Source organism: Barbatula barbatula, assembly GCF_947034865.1.
Source record: "Barbatula barbatula genome assembly, chromosome: 18".
Taxonomy (NCBI): domain Eukaryota; kingdom Metazoa; phylum Chordata; class Actinopteri; order Cypriniformes; family Nemacheilidae; genus Barbatula; species Barbatula barbatula.
The window spans coordinates 15,302,185-15,319,810 of record NC_136781.1 but is presented as its reverse complement, the minus strand read 5'-3'; the positions used below and the strand labels follow the sequence as shown (position 1 = coordinate 15,319,810).

At 39.1% G+C, this 17,626-nt stretch overlaps 1 protein-coding gene across 4 annotated transcripts in view; it reads left to right on the top strand.

Annotated features, from left to right (window-relative positions):
* htr4 (5-hydroxytryptamine receptor 4) overlaps window positions 1-17,626 on the top strand; it is a 100,715-nt gene that overhangs the window by 12,161 nt on the left and 70,928 nt on the right. For 2 of the 4 annotated variants that reach the window (XM_079479654.1, XM_079479653.1), the window contains exon 1: window positions 10,983-11,216. The exons of 1 other annotated variant lie outside the window; for it this stretch is intronic. In XM_079479654.1, coding sequence (XP_079335780.1) covers window positions 11,141-11,216 — 76 coding nt within the window. In that variant the 5' untranslated portion in view covers window positions 10,983-11,140. Of the gene's footprint in view, window positions 1-10,980; window positions 11,217-17,626 lie in introns of those variants that run through there. One more of the 4 variants, XM_079479655.1, reaches the window with a different exon arrangement.

Here is a 17,626-nt window from a genome sequence, read left to right as displayed (position 1 = left end):
CTTTCCAAATATTAAAAGAGGTGGAAACGGCCTATCCTGAAAGGCTGATTGTAATTTGGAGAAAGGCCTTTCAATACTAAACTGTAAGAGGAGGCTAAGGAACAGAAAGACATTTTTAAGGAACGCAGTATGAAAAACCTTAAGTGTAAGTTTTGTATGTATTTTTCTTTGTAAATGGACTGCAAGTTATAATTAGAATAAAAATATGTGAATATTGTGTATTGAGTTCCCATTGCGCGTCACCTATAATAAAGCCTTGGAAACCTGCGAGCCTGGGAATTGAAGTGCAACCTTTGAGTTTTAGGTCTCTCTAACCATTAGGCCAAAACTATCTTTGACCCAACGCTAAAAAATTTGCCTAATAAGTGGACAAGAGTAATGATATGCAATTGCTCTGCAGTTAATATAATTCTCTATTAACATCCTTTAACTGTTGGACATTGTAAGGTGTGCATATTCATCCAGGGACATTTGGAGATGTTTTAATCAACCTAATTCAAATTATATACAGTATTTAATATAAATACATGAAGTTTAACAACAACAACAGCTTACATTATTTTATTTAAAGAGTATGTCATTTTGAAAGTTGTAAAAAAAAGTTGTAAATTCTGAATTGCGATGGGTGAGATTGGAAATGTAATTGTAATATTGCTGTACAATTATAATATATTATAGGTAATATGTGCTTCCACGCCCACACGCCCTCATTGAAATCGCACACAGAGCAGGTTACCGAGTTGCTTTGGTTACTTACATACCCTGAAAGTTACCTCTGCTTTTGGAACCCGAAAGTTGCGGTTATCAGCTAACTAACCCTTTAAACTTACCTGGGTATGTCACATGACCAGCTTTCGGGAATATCCCCCAGAACCTCGCCAACTAATATTTATATTTTCTACCTTGGTGTCACCGGAGGCTTTAGTTCCATGCAAACATTCACGCAGAATACACATTTCAAACTGGAGTCAGTATAAGCAGCTGCTCCACTAAAATAGCAAGTTTAAAGTTATTTCACTGTTTAGTACATGTGATGCTATTCCCAACAACATACTGTGCATTAAAAGTACATTTTCTGTTTTCGTATTCAAACTGTCTGTTTTTCGTCAAAGGACTACGTGTGGTGTTGTTTGTGGTAAATTGAACACGGTGCAGGTGCTTTTATTAATGTGCGGCAGGCTAAAGGGAAGGTCATTTGAATAGTTTTATTTTGCTTTATTGCGTTTGATGTCTTAAATTCAAATTGATTTGGAAACATGCCAAGCCCTTGTGTATTTGATCAGTCATTTTTATAAAGAGTCTGGTGGCTCATTTGGTTTAATGAGTTTGACGAAAGCTTACAATAAACACTGTCTTTTGGCACCAGTTCAGCTCACGCTTCATAATTAGCTTGAGATCTCAACCAGCGGCTCTCATTTGGGTTTAAATGATGGATGTGCGTATTAAAGCATAAGGGTTATTTAAACAAGGTATACAGACATTCACTTGCCATGGAACTAGCGGTTAGCTTCAGCAGCTAGCAGGCGAGAAGCACGTTTCCGTTCAGATACTGACGTCATGCATTTTGATGGCAAGCGACATATATTATCCACCTTTTTTTAGAAGGCTCAACGTGAAATGGATGCTTGTTATTGCCATCTGCTGCAAGGAAATTGAATATTATATTATACCAAAAAATCTTAGTTGTTTTCCCTAACAGAATCTAGATTAACAGAAGATTAAATGAGACGACATTCAGACCACTTTTGTTAATCTGAAATTTAAAAGGCTAATATTCGCGCTTCAATACAGTGACAGTTAAATGAGGTTTGTTGGTTGTCTATACACCATACACACAATCTAAAGCAATAGGCCTTAAGGCAGGTTTAAAGACAACGTTTCAACAGCGTGGTTACAACGTGCTTAAAAGGTTGGCTACATTGTGACATGCGTGTTTGCTGGGAAGGTGCTGTAATTATTTATCAAAATAATATGTTTTATTAACAGATATGCTTCCAATAACTTCACTCTAAGCAATGCTGTGTTATTTTCAACCCATGGATGGGTCAAAAAGGGAAAGACACACCTGTTAGGTTAAATTAACTTAGTGTTCATATTTGACCTAACCATTGGTTGAAGCCCAGCATTTTGGGTTGACTCTACACATGAGAAATCTCTAATGTTTATTTTATACCGTGCTTAGTATTCAGCAATGTCAGATTGTGTGTTCTCATTAGCCAAATGATTACACAAACCCATCAACATCTTATTTTGCTGTAAAAAGATCCTCTGCCGAACCACTTTTGTTGTCTGGACACTGCCCCGTGAATTTTTCTCTTTGTGTGTCTTTTGGCACGACTGTGCACTTGTTATACCAGCGCAGTTGTTTGTCCACGGTTGATGAATGACACCCAATTAACTCAGCAAAACAAAGCACCTTGTCGCCCGGATAATTTCATAGATAACAATTTGTTCTGCTTTTCTAACCAAATTCACCTCGCTCGAGATTGCATTTTGTCATACCTCAGAGCATCTACATTGTCCAAAAATATTTGTCTATTTTCAGAGCGTGTGGAAAAAACAATTTTAGATCGGAGAGCATCTTAAATGTCTGCGCTGACCTCGACCCCAACTCGTCTCTCGAAGGATAATGAGCGGTTTGCTCTCAAAACAAAGTTAAAGGCCAATGAATTGTGCATAGAGAAAAAATAAAGCATGCACACACATTAGCAACCACCATCAGTCCATGAACAAAACAATTTGGGTTGGGTGAATCGCTCAAGTATGTAATATATGTTTACAACACAGCTCTACGGAATACTTAATTCTGATTGGTTACTTTTTTACCTATCATAACAACCACTAGAACTGATAACACACCATGCTATGTAATTGTGATTTTTGCCAGCAATTTTAGAAATATATGTCTAACCCCATTCAAAAAAGTAGGACTATGGTCTTGCTAACCGAAATTGGGATTGCAAACATGGCCGCTCAGTGGCAAGACTTCTGTAAATGGATACTTAAACACTGTATGTATCACTCTGCTGTCTATTTTCTCATGCTAACATGAATTTGTTACAAATTAACAACCAAATTATTTCAAATCAATTTTTTGTGCCCAGTTATGTACTCATGTGGGAAGTAGTGTTAAAAGCAGAATAATTGATATTCAGCCGGTTGTTATTGCTAAAGCCAACAGGGTTATCAGAACCTCAACGTGACGCAATCTCAGCGTGATAGCTAGTTTTGTTTGAACAATTATGTAAACTCAGTATGAAACTAACAATCCTCATAAAGAAAAGGCATTTTTACGGATCTTAGTCATTCTTGCACAGTTAGATCATTGAGGTAATTATCCTCATGTATTGCTGCCCACCAACAGAATCTGCCAGTAAAGTAACTGAAGAGAGTCTGGGCTGCTTTGACAAGCTTGTACACATTGTCCTCTATATACTTAGACGACTCATACAGCGAGCAGTCATGGTTTTTTATGTTGGATTACATTTATTACATTGAACGCATTGATCTGCCCGCTATAATTGCAAGAAAAACTGTGAATATATGTGTTACGATTAAATAATCAGAAAAGCATTTTGCAGAATTCTGAAGCTTTAGAAAAACAGACAGTCTTTATTTGTCATAGACTTTATTATAAACAACGCACAAGCTCTGCAGCTGCAGTGAATGAGTAATCAGTCTCTTCTCATATTAACCGTGTTGTTATTTTTGTCGGCGGTTATGAATGAACACGGCTTATTATCTCCAACAAAGATAGATGTCTCACTCTTCTTGTCTAATCGACATGAAGTGCTGTCAAGAGGAAGGTAAAGATGAGATTGAACTAGTTTCTGTCAGTGAATGATTGACAATGTCTTGACAAGCACATTTTCACAGAAAGTTAAAATTCACAGGGAAATGACTGGTTAGTGACGGATAAAATGTAAGAGCTGTCCCAGTGGAGATCTCTGTAATATCTTATTTGTTTTTCTTGGAAAGCTACGAGACCATATGGAGAACAGAGAATGGAGAAAAGAAGAGAAAATGACTGTAAAGAGTAGTTATTTGAGATTCAAATGTATTATTTAATTCAAGGGAATTAAAATGACTTGTACAGCCAATTTGTAATACTTAAACACCAAAATTCAGTTGCTGCCTTTAATTTTTAGGTTTTCATCTATGAGACTTTACAAAATATGTTTAAGTATGCTATTAGTTAACTTCATTTCAACTAAAAATATGTGTATTTTTATATACACGCATTGTATAAGTGTTGAAGTTGTAAAGTAAATGTACACTTTCATAAACTAAAACGTAGGCCAATGTAGTCTCCAGTAGTATTGAACAGTCCCCTTAGAAGTATACTAGCAGCCGTATTTCCCACATAAGCATACTATTTTAAGATTTGAACATTGCTGTAGTATACTAATAGTGAACTTGAAGTGCACTTAAAAGGTGTTGCAGAGAACTCACTGATGTCATCAAGTCAACAATTGTTATATACATTTTCTTGTTTCTTTTCTTCTTTGAGTATTGTTCAGTTGTGTTCTGAGCTGTGAAAGAGCAATAACCAGGGTTGCCAAGTCTTAGATTTTCGATTGGAATTAGGCTAGTTTTAAACTGCTGCTTTGGGTTATTTTTGTATTCTGCGGGTTAAAGGTAAGCAGCTCTCATTTGCTTAAGGTGAAATTACTTTTTTTTATAAAAACAGGCTATGTTTAAGATATCTTTGATAAAAGTGATTTTAAAGAAGACCCTCTATGCATTCGGGTATAGTAGTGGCTCTGTTAAATTGTGGTATTAGGGATGGGGTCGTCAGGCTAGTTTTGTCGCGAAGACATGGCAACCTTGGCAATAACGCTTTCCTCTCGTAGACCTTGTTGACAAAAAGTAGATGTTAATTAGGTGTTTGAAGTAGGTGAAATAAATGATATTTTGATCCTTCACACTGTATTAAGTGTTCATTGAAAGAAAATTCTGACACAGATGATTATAAAGGGATTAAATGTTGTGATAAATCCTCAACACGCATTTTACAAACCACATCCAGTAACATTTCTGTTACTATGCCAGAAAACCTTTTTAAGCCTGTTTCACTTATGCAATTCAGACCACATTTGCATGAATCATTTTGTGTTTGAAACCTTAATTGGGCCTTTAGTCTTACCTGCCAAGACAGACCGCATCTGACAATGGCAAACAGCAAAATAATATAACTCATTACCATTGTCTGCCAGGCACTATCCTTGAAGTCAAATGAATGACAACTACAGTAATCTTAGTTCATCAAAAGCTGTGTTTATTCCCCCCATCAGTTTACTAAAAGTTCTGTTTGGAAACAGACACCTGCTGCATGTGCAATGACATCAATTTGGATCAGACAGACGAACAAACAAAGGCAAAACTGCTTATGTGTGGGTGGATGTCGAGAAGCCAGGCCATTTGAAATAAAAAGGACAATTTTTTTTCTGTCATTTGTTTGATGTTGATCAGCTGTGAGCATCAGAAAAATATGATCAAAGCCAACTAGGCTTCCAGACAAAGTATGTCCACATCTTATGTTGGGTTCATGTATTATTATAAATTTAGAGCTCATGCATATCATTTTACTTCTTTGCTACTAGGTCATTTAATCTGAGAGACTGATAATGATGGCATTATCACCACCGATTTCAGTAAAGAACAAGTCCTCATGTAAACCTTCTTGCACTACTTGCCTGCAATCGTGGACACATCAAGTCCAAACGTTTTAGACCCTGTACAATAAAACTGCAGCACAAATTTAAAGTATGGTCTATAGGAAGGAAATTACAGTAACTCTGTAAAAATGCCAAGGTTGTCATCTAGATAAGGTAAAAGCCAAAATCCACTCATCCAAATGCATTTGTCTGGGTGAGATATTAAATATCAAGTATAAGCCACTTGGTGCCTTAATGGTCAGGACAAATATATACAAACACATTATCCGGTTTGGTCTTCACTTTGTGCCGCGTGTACGTCGTGAGCAAAGAGCTCATAAAATACAGCGAGATGGAAAATGTTGGCAGTCTAAGTGAACATAAAAGTCCTTGTTTACGGGGATGTTTCTGCTGGGACACCTAAAGCCAATCATATTGCACCGCATAACTTTTGAATCAGATTTTACAGCAAACCCTCACGGTTCAGGAGTAATATTTGCTGGCTTTAGCACCGGCAGGCGCATTCTCAGAAATCCTAGCCAGGTGTGGATAATAGTATGGGGGGCAGAGGGGCCAAAGAAGTGTGCGGCGGTTCAGCAGACTCCAAGCCTCTCAGACTCATCTCCTCTCCCCGACCTTTCACTCTCTTGCAGGAGAATCCTTAATTTCCCTCATCTCTACCGCATCACAGGCTTCTGATGATGTCCATCAAAGAAATTACGCTGACCCTGACCAATGTGCTCTGTCACCAGACTCGCTAGGAAGGGCATGACCGTGCAGGCTGCCATCAATATTGACATTTTGATCTCGCAGCCAGTGAAACATCTGGGTTAAGTGCCAAGTATTGTCTGGAAGCAGCTAAAGATGGAGGCCTTTCCAATATGGTAGTCGTTATTATCCATTAAGAATCTGGACTGGAAAGCTTTGGGTTTGGAGATTACATTAACTAGACGTTCACATAAGGACAGAGATTATTGACTTTAAATTAATCCTGAAGATAACAAGATGTGCATGTTTTTGTTACAGGCAATGTTTGCGGGTCAAGTGGGCCCAGTATGTATGCATGTAAAAAGACTTTTTACTTTATCCCAGTGGTAATAATGAAATATGAAACTTTTGGTAACACAAGAAATTAACATAATAAAGATTTTAACCATATTAACTTTAAAGGAGCAATATGGATATTAAGCACCATTTTACGGTGAGGTTGCGAATTGCAACCAACATCTCGCTCCAATCCCACCCCCTCCCTTTCGAGGTGAGAGTGCGAGTGTTCTTAAACATTTGCCCCCAAAATTATGGCATTGTATTTAAGATAACTGTGACCTTTGTGTTTTGGGTACACTTTAGAATGTACCCCATAACTATACAGAATTTACAGAGGGCCGTAATCTAAAGCGTTACCGTGTTTTGTATAGACACAATGCATAGCCCTTTGTTTAAACCACCAAACAAGAACTTCATTTGATTCATCAGATATTGTGTCACCTAGCTACTTACATCAAACCAAATTTGATGTGAAAGGGTACAAGAGCAGTTTAGACTGGCTACAATGACCCACTTTTACACTCACCTTTGTGCAGTGTACAGCCCGTCTGAAAGTGTGCATGATTTCATTTGAAAATGTATTATATTGCATTGCATGTTATTTATTAAATACAAATTTTCTAGCAAGTGGGGAAGTAATTTTCAGTCCCCATTTTGTCATCTCTTTGAAGAGTATGAAACGTCTGACGGCACACTATCAAAAAGCAGATCACAGATGCATTTAACTTCAACATTTCTAAAATATAGAGCTAATAAAATTGTAAACATGTCATGTTTCTCTTTGGCTCTTATCGCTCACGCTACAGCGTTTACTCCGGTAAATTGCGTTTAGGCCAACGGTGGCACGCGTGCTTGTAAGATTGCTGATGCATGATTTCATGGATTCAATTACAGTACAAGCAACTTAATGTATCCACCTGGTCGTGTTTGCTTTGTCTTGGGGGATGATAACAGTTCAAGAACAAACCTTGAAATATACGCTTATCATGAAATATGTATGACTAACATTTGAATGTAGCTGTTCACTCACGTTTTACATACAGTATACCTACCGGGAAGCAGACGACCTGTTTTTCATAATAAAGGAAAATACCAGGGTTTGCACGTTTCGCTAGTAACGCGAGTGGGATTGTGCCACGATGCAGAAGAGAAAAGTGACTCTTTTGAATTTCACAATTCCATGCAGATGGAGTGGGAGTGAGATTTCACAGGAACAATGAATAGGTGCCTAAGTAATTTGGCTCTTTGCACAAAAGAGCATGGAGATCCCTCCTTCTTTGTATGTTAATGTGTTTGGGTTTGTCATGTCAGAAACCGTTCCAACTGTTATGCAAGACAATTATTTAGACTAACGTGTGTGAGTGAACATGGAGCCTCTGAGGTAAAGGCAGGCTCATGGTGCCATTCAAACCTATAGGAAGCCAAATGCAAAATATACAATTTTGAGGGTTGAGATGCCGACTGAAGGGTGTGTATTTTTTTATACAAGATCAAGCTTAGTAATGGATCCATCTGGCTGTTGCTGCTGGTCTGGACCTTTTGGAAAGCAATACCGGTTTTGCAGAAATAACTGATATTGGGAAAAGAGACAAGGAAAACTTGTGCATGGAAAGTATATGTTGCCGTAATGAAATCTTTCGAAAAATATCATTCATTCTGTCTTTTGATCATTGAGGGAGTCCTCCAGTTCTCACGCTCCATTGACTTTTTAGAGTATAGCTTATATCAACAGGCACTATGGAGGTTCAGTAATCTTGGTGGTTGTCAAAACATGTATTTATTTATTTGTTTTCTAGAAGGCGGCCTTTCTCTGTTGAGATCAACAAGAAATTCCTCACCAACAAATCTGCATGTTTGGTGTGGACAGGATCCAGCCTGCCACCTATGTGCAGCTCCAGCAAACCTTAAAAATATTCTTGTGGGTAGTCAGAAGAGCATGACACAGGGGAGATACACATGGCACCATAATCAAGTACTAAAGTGCTTGGCTGCAGCAGTAGAGACCAAGAGAGTGGCAGCATATGCCATTCCCCAAAACGCTCAGGCTAACTCACTAAGAAGGCAACCCTTTATTCGGAAGTGGCAGAAATAGTAACCCCAGATCCGGGCCGGCTGAGTAGAGCCAGGGATTGAGAAATGCGAGTTAATTTAAACCACAGACTTACTTTTCCCTAGGAAATCTCAGCGACCAACCTGCGGCTGGACATGGTTCTGTGGTCCAGCTCCAGTAGGACAGTCATCATAGTTGAGTTGACTGTACCTTGGGAAGAGTCCATTAACATTGTTTCCGGTGGAAATTTGCCACATGGGCTTTGTTTACAATTTCACTACAAGGCTGCTTAAGGAAGTGGGGATCAGAGGACAGGCCCAACTGACGATAGTCAACGAACGTGCCACTGTTGCTGAGAGAAGGAGCCCCTGCTGTGGTGGAAACAGAAGGACACAATATTTGATGCCAAATGACCATGTAATAAATTGGTGATGTGTGTTGGATTGTTATGCCATACGGGACCGGGGGCACTGAGCATGCATGAACGGTGCCAGTGGGGCTAGACTAGCCTTAGCCAACAGGTTAGCAGGTATGTTGTGTTGATTTTGATAATGTGTTTTAATGTTATGCCATACAGAACCGGAGGCACTGAGCATACACTAACAGTGCCAGTGGGGCTAGACTAGCCTTAGCCAACAGGTTAGCAGGTATGTTGTGTTGATTTTGATAATGTGTTGTAATGTTATGCCATACAGAACCGGAGGCACTGAGCATACATTAACAGTGCCAGTGGGGCTAGACTAGCCTTAGCCAACGGGTTGGCCCGTATGGTTGCGTTGAGGTGTGATGCCACCGAGCTACTAGCAAAGCAAGTTTTGTTGAGGCTGCTGCCACTAATCTGGATGAGCTAATTGACACAGGAAGTGGGGTTCAGAGGACAGATCCAGTGGAGGATAATCAAGAACTGGCCAGTGTTGCAGAAAGAAGTAGCCACTGGCTGTGGTTGAGACAGATAGACACAGCATGGGCAGCCAGATGACCTTGTAACAATGCGACACACACCCAGGTCCGATCAACCTGCGATGGGCATCACTTGGCTGAGGGTGTTCTGTGATAAAGGACCGAAACACCCAATGAGGCTGAGGTGCACAACTGACAATGTGTCGCATTGATGGGAACCATATAAAGGGCATCAGCAGCATCTCACCAAAAGGCATCTTTCACCCAGGATAGTGGATGTGATGAAAGTGGGACACACAAATCTTGAGATGTCTCTCTGATAATAGCAAGGAAAGGTAAGTATAAATATGCTATATATTTCTATAATCATATATCCCCCAAACTCAGAGGAGGCTTAACCGACGAACCCAGTGAAACCTCAGACCTCCTTTCCTCTATTCATATTCTTGACTGCTCCCCCTGTCACGCATAAGGTGTGGGAAATGTGCCGAAATTGTGTGATCAGAACACCTAGTCCTATTAAGCGAATTCTACAACGGTTTTAGCTGGTTTATGTTGGCTTGGTGCTGTGGTGCACAAGCTGGAACAGTTGAGTTTGCAAGTAAATGTTAACCAGCACACAAGCACTACACGTCCTGCTGACATCCGTGGATGGTTTCATAACCACAATTTGTGGACATATTTTCATGTCTTATGTAAATGCGTTTACTGAAGCTGGAAAAACTGAAAGAGGTTGCGGTTTGAGACATGGAGATTAAAATGGATAGAAATCCTGGAAGAGGGCAAATCCCTGTTGAATTGAGTAATAAAAAAATGACTGCCTGACATTTTTGTGTGAGTAATCTCCAGTTCTTGTTTCTCTTTGTATGATCATAATTCATATTTTCACAAACGTATTAATTATCTTGAAAAGAATGTTTGTATTAGATCTAGTTTATTCTTTGTTTGTAATAGCATTTTTAGATTTATTTATTAAGTAAATATAGCAGACTGCCCAGCACCAGATGCTTACAATATAAGCATACTCATTACTTTACATCTAAGTTACTACTGGCATTTCATTGATGAGTTTGACAAAGAACGGAACTGAACCATATGCTTTTTTAAGGAGATATATCCAGTAGCCTAGTATTAATAAGGAACGGGCTTATAAGAGAAAAGTCTTTCGTAAAGGGACGCGCTCGCATACACTTTTGTACACATGACAACTGAGCAGGACGGAAAAGCAAGAGTGTCTTGAAAAGGGCAAAAGACACACTGGAGGTGGAAGTGGTGTGAAAGAGGAGGGACTTGAGACTTCACTTCGCGTCTCACTGTGCAAACTGCGGGGCGCTCGCTTCTGCCGGACTGACCGCGGAACTGCCCAAGCGCGCGCGTCTACTCCGAGAGGACATAATCGTCGCTTTAAACTCCCGCAGCCGCCGGGTGTTCGGTGAAACCGGTAAAGCCCAGAAGTTACCCGTTTATTTCCACGCGTCTCTCTTCCATGCGAGGATGTGAATCTGCAGACGAATTTTTAGAGCTGTGCCATGGTTTTGACCCGCGCGCTCCAAACAGAAATGGTGAGTTATTCATTTACCTTTATAATAGCTCATCGTGTTGTTCTTAACTTATTCATTTATTTTTCCGTTTCTTAAAAACACTGAAATGTTCGGACTGTTGCGAAACGTGCTGTGTTTCATAGAGAAAATGTGCATATTTATCTATGAAAATATTGCGCTCCTTATTTGTCAAACTGTGACGCGAAGCGCAATGACGCGCGTGAATACCTGTATGTGTGAAATGTTATTATAGACTACACGCTCCTGTCAGAATTCACTTTAAAAACGCACTTTTGACAATTTCTACGATAAGAAAACAGAATTCATGTGAACTTATGTTTTGTTTTAATTATAATATCTCATATATAATCATTCATTTTTTAAGCAACTTAAACTAAACAGATTCATAGTCAACACACCCATCAACCAAACCTTTCCAAAACACAGTTTTATTATTATCCATATTTGCAAGCCATTCTTTTCAACAAGTGGTGTGAAAGTAACACGGTCTTTGTTAATGCTTCCCATGGCTTTGAAGATCATTTATTATTTATAAAAACAAATGTCATAGTAGGCCAAGGCATTCCTCACATTTGACGAAGCATTATGTAATCTACATAACCTGCACTGTGTAGCTATCTCTTAGGACAGACTAGATCTGTGTACCTTGCCCAAAGGTGCAAACAAGCACATTGACCGACTTATATGGTAAGAATATCAAGTGCAAGTAAAGACGCTTTAAAACTTGCATTAAATATGTATATATTATTAAAATAATAAGACGTTGTAATGATAAAGGCACTTAGAACATGTCCTGTTGTAATCGTCAACGACACCTGAGCTCAGAAGTATTCCTATTTGTTTTTAACATTTCTGTTCAATATGTTTTTGTGGAGCCGAGAGACTTTACAATGAACATTTCCAAATCATCTTTGCTCTCTTGATGCCGTCAGCTCGGTGAATTTAACGGGAGGTAATTTAATGATTGTCACATTTGGAGAGTGCTCTCTCTCTCTATTACCGTGCTGTTATCCTTCTCCATGATTTGCAATGATGAAGTTCTCCAGTGATGCGGAAAGAGAGCGAAAGGAGTACGTAGAGAGAGAGAGAGAGAGAGGCGTATGACATGAACACTTTTATTTGTTGGGGTAAAAAGTTATGGGTTTTTTATTAAAAAATGTTATTAAAAAATATGAATGTGACAAAATGTGAGCTTGTTTAAAAGACACCAGTGAACACATTCATTATACATGCGTGATGTTTCTTAAGGTGTAAGGTGTATGATATTCAGCTCTGTTAAGAGCGTCAATTGAGTCAAGATGCTTCAATCAATGAGACAAGCAGGTGCGAGTGTGAGTCCCGTTCCCAAACAAACACAGACCTTGGCTGTTGCTATTTCAGACTACTCCAAACACTCAACGTTTATAAGCATTTCCGGATACGGCATAATAAAACTTGTAAAGAAGTTAAAACATGATAATGTTCAATCTATATGTCAATATTAATGAGTCTTGAAAATAGTTCTGCTTTATGTGCTCGAAACAAAAAGCTTCTCAATACACAGCTAAAAGTCGTCTTTCTCTTGCAAAGAGCATACACGGAATAAATAACAAAAAATATTGCATTTGACATTGGTGTCAGTCTCAATCATTCGTGCCTTTTGTGCCAAAGACTAGCTTTTTTGGGGGTTACTAATATATATATATATATCGTGCAATGTTTTACAGAATATAGCTATTGGCATTATGGACTGAAAGCTCTTTGTCTCAGTTATTTTCAGGACAATGGGTCATTAGTGAATTGTTGAGAGACTATTTGGCTGCTATTCAGGTGGTTTTTGCTTTTTATTATGCGTTTCTGCTATTGCTTTTTGAACCTGGCAAGAACAGCACACATTTGTTTAGCACCTATGGGTTTGGAACAAAATACGGGAAGGTCAATACTTACCGATTTTCATTTAGCTATTTATTTAACACAGATGCATTATATATAGTAGTTAAAGTATTTACTTTTTCTCATTTGTTCAGTTAAGTCCTTGTTTTGTGTCGTAGAGGTCCTAAATAAGAGACCCCTGTGCTATACTGAGCATCATCAATAGTAAGAGTTTATCACTTATCCAGCGAGCTAGGTCAATTTGTGTTTATTCAATATTGAGTACAACAGTCAATATTGCCGTGCCGAGCGTGGAACGAACGTGTTTTGATAGAAAGCTTAGTAGGGAGCGCTGGCCAGAGGATCGATAAGCTCTTTTTTACATTGCATTAGGGCCCTCAGCTTCAATGCAAAGGTGAAGCTCGGTGCGTCCGATTCGAACACGCAGCAATTCTCCACGTTTCCTGAAGCTCCGCAATCAATTTCCTCTTTTGTGTAATCGCTTTCTATGGACTTGAGGTGTAAATCCATTGTTGAAATAGAATGTAGTTGTAGGTGGACCTGGAGCTGTCCATTTTCAATGGAAGCTACGTTAAAGATCGGTCGATTTTGGCGAAAGGGATTAATGGGTTTGAGACACCGCATTGACCGGGGTGATTTGTTTTCAGTCCCTTGTGTTTTTTTTGGAAGTTGAGTGGATATCGAGAAAACGTCATACGCATGTCTAGAAAAGGAACTTGAAAAACCAACTGCTGTCAGTCATGATGTTAATATAGTCACCCGTGAAGCTTTATATCCTCAAAACTTTGGATCGCCGCAGTAGTAGAAAGTGATTTAGAAATCACATTTTTTTAAGAGGCACGGATACGTTTCCCTCAATGTGAACAAGGGCTCTTGTTCTGACTCACTTGTCTGAAAATGGGCACGACCCCAGACACAAACTGTGTAATGAATGCTGTGCGGAGTGTTACCCTGCCTGTTCTGTTTTCACCTTGGATGAACCTTAGGTTTAGGTTTTATCATGCTTGTCTTTTGGTATTGTACTGACATCAGAAGACAACAAGAGGCTTATTCGTAATGTGAAAAGAATGAAATTCTGTTTCAATGATGTGTAAATCCATTTTCACAGAAATCGTTGCATTGAATTAAATGTGACACTTTATATAAGAATGGTTTCACAAACATATGAACATCCCTAACCACTTAAAAAAACAAACGGATATTTTTAGGATGCATGGCAAATTTGGACTATTTCTGTCCGAAGGGGTTGCTACAGCTAAAAATGAAATATTGCAACCAGAAATTAGCAAATTTACTTCAAGTTATATCACATGCTCAATATATAATTTATATAAAAATATAATTGTTGAATATAATATAATGTAAACAAAAAAAACAATAATGGTCACTAGAAGCCTAAACGTTTAGGTCACCAAAAATGAGAATTGTTTCATAATTTAATAAACCTCATGTCATTCTAAACCTGTATGAATTTGCAGAATGTTGGGACACCATTTGGATCATTTAGACATTTCTCAAAATATCTTCAACAGAAGAAAGAGTAGTCATGTGCAGGTTTTGATTAAAATGATGATGAATAAATAATGACTGAAACTGTGGTGTAACAAATTTTATGAGAGTTGTCCGCAAGTGTTGCTGTGTTAAATAAATGACCTTTCCATTTTGCTAATAACTCTAAAACACTAAGCAACAAAATGTGGTGTTTGGATGGCTTGGCAACCCTTCACTTTAGTGCATCCCAAAGAGAATCCAGAAGCTCTGATGCCTGAGCTATCAGAGGATTGATGACCGCGGTATTAGAGCGAGTCTCACAGAAGCCATGAACCCAGAGAAACACCTGGAGTTCTCCTCTTTAGCCTCATGATGTGCACTAGTATGGTGCATCTGAGGGAAGATCACAGCAGTCCACATCCAGGAGCCATGAGAGCGTGTTATTAGAACCACTGCACATTCAGGGGAGCTAAAAGGCTTTCGTATAGAAAGTACATTTTTACGGTGGCTCAGAGACGTGGCAGTGGTACGCTGTGAACTGTGTTTGTTAGTCTGCCTCTTTTATGGAGGCAATTACACAATTATTTTAACTATTTCAAATTGTTCTTTTTCTTCACCAAATGTTTGTTGTATGTCGTCATATGTTTCACTTTGGCGTGCTTGTTTGAAAAGATGCGCTCCAATCTGTCTGCGAACCAGAACGACAGGACATATTTGGTCGCATCTGGGCCATTTTCCAAGATAAGGGCTTGAGTTTGCTCTAAATGTGTGCCTAATGGAAATCAATAGTAACAAACATGCAAAGCTGCACAATTAAATTCATGACATTGATTTCCCTTAAGATGTGTGCATATTAGCTCAGGAAATTGACTACATTTATAAACCCCTCTAGATTTCCCAGCGACTGGAGAACTGGTTGCTCTGCCGCGGGACACCCATGACATGACAGCACTCGAAGATGTGAAAAAATCAAGCTGCTGCCGTCGGCTGTCGCCTGCTCGCGGACAAAAACAAACTCAAGAACGGCAGCACTTACTCTTCCGCATGCTCCTCTGGCTTGCGTAAATGTGACCGACTCAGTCGCTGATTCATCTCTGTCACTCTTCTCTGGACTCGAGTGAAGAAATTTACCGTTTATACGTGTGTTCTGGAATGTTAAAGCTTTCAACGTGTTGTAGGTCAGACGAGTTTGTCTTACTGGGAGTAATGAAAATGTAAATCTTGCTCTAATTTTTGTGGCGTCAGGGTTGCAAACGTTCTGTATGTGAGATACTGAGATACCTACTGAATTTGAAAGTTTGAGTGTTTGGCGTAAGGATAATATTTACAATATGAGTAATATTTGTTCTGCAATGTACTAGTCGTATACCTTAATAATGAGGCTGGTTGCTTTTATTGCCAGTAGTTCTCCTGCTCACTTATCGAGTTCTCTATGTAGTTGCCTTTCTCTCCAAAGCAAACAGACTTGATATTCCAATCAGGATTTTGTCATTTTTATTTCCACGCGAGTGTAGGTTTGAGTTCACAAGTGCGCCAAATAATCAATTAAACTCGTTCAAGCCTTGACTTACAAATTGCCCCATCTGAAAGATGGTTTAATAGTGTGCCGTAGTATAATATAATAATAGTATCATAGTCTATAGTGTCATTTCCTTTTTTGCACCGCTACCGAAGACAATGCCAAGGAACCTGTCACTTTTATCTAAGCTAATTTCAAGGTGATATGTAAATCAGTGCTACAGCTTTCTGTCATGGATGAGATGGTAAATGCTGAAGTATAGTTCCCTTTTCGCACGCGAGGGACGCACATTTCTTCATCAGGATAGTACGCACCTCCCTGTCCTTTCCTTCATAGTCCCGTCCCTGTCATGTCCCGGTCCTGCAACATTTTACCTCCAACGAACCAGGGGTGTCGCACAGGCTTGTTTTTCCACGTCGCTTTGTTACCGCAGCTCTTTCTCGGCTCCGATGAGGGAGACCGGCTTTAACACTAACAATAACAGAGCTCCACAATCCATCCAAGTCCTCTCGCGGCATCTGCTTTCTGCATGAGTTTGCACAGCATCTGAATTCCAAGTCTGGTGCAATCCAAAAAACCCCACATCTGACACTTAGACCAGGAGTGCACGAAACCCAGACAGCACACTGTGAAGTATTTACTCTGCGGAACGGCATGAGAAATCATCATAGTTTATCCTGGCAGAGGTGCCGCGGCTTTATGAGATGCCACTGCGTCCTCCACACCTGCTGACTCTAGAAAATAAACACTTAGAGCTGCTGCCCACTTCACAACGTGAAAATGGATTCCCTCTTGCTTTTGTGCCCGCCGAGATTCATCCATTAAATTCGTTTCAATGTGTTGTCGTGATTTTTTCAAATTTGGTTTGATGAAATGTTTAATGCTCACAAATAGGATCGCTTGGAACATTGTAATGATTTGTTTACAGTGGAGGGGGATTATCAAAGCCACACAAAAAGAAAGCTTTTACTGTTTTATGGTTCCAGCCATTGCTTTTACACCATTGTAAAGAAAACATAAGGTAACTGCAATCTCAGCGTGATATATCGATGCATTACAGTAAGTGGATTTGTCACTGTTGTTTTTAATATAGAGCAGAATGATGGTTGTTTTCAAAGTCAATGAAGCCACTACCTTTGGTTTCGTACGTCACTGCTTTCCTTTCCTTTATTTATGCCATTCATTACATCATCCTCCAGTCTGCTTTATGACTAATTTATACTGAGCAAGTTTAACAAATCATCTTTTGCTTATTCTGCAGAAAGAGATAAACTTTGATACACATTCATCTAAAGATTGTCCAGTTAGACAGCCGTATGGATTGCTTAAGCCTTATTTACTAAAATGACTGAAAAATAATGATTGAATCAAAAGGTACAGTGTGAATTTATTTTGATACATAGGATCAAAACGACACATTTCTGTGATAACAGCAACTTCTTGGTTGAGCTTTAAGAAGATGTGCACTTCTTTATAAGGAGTTTAGCAATTAAACGTGTTTGTTTATATCCGCAGTAGTGTTTATGAG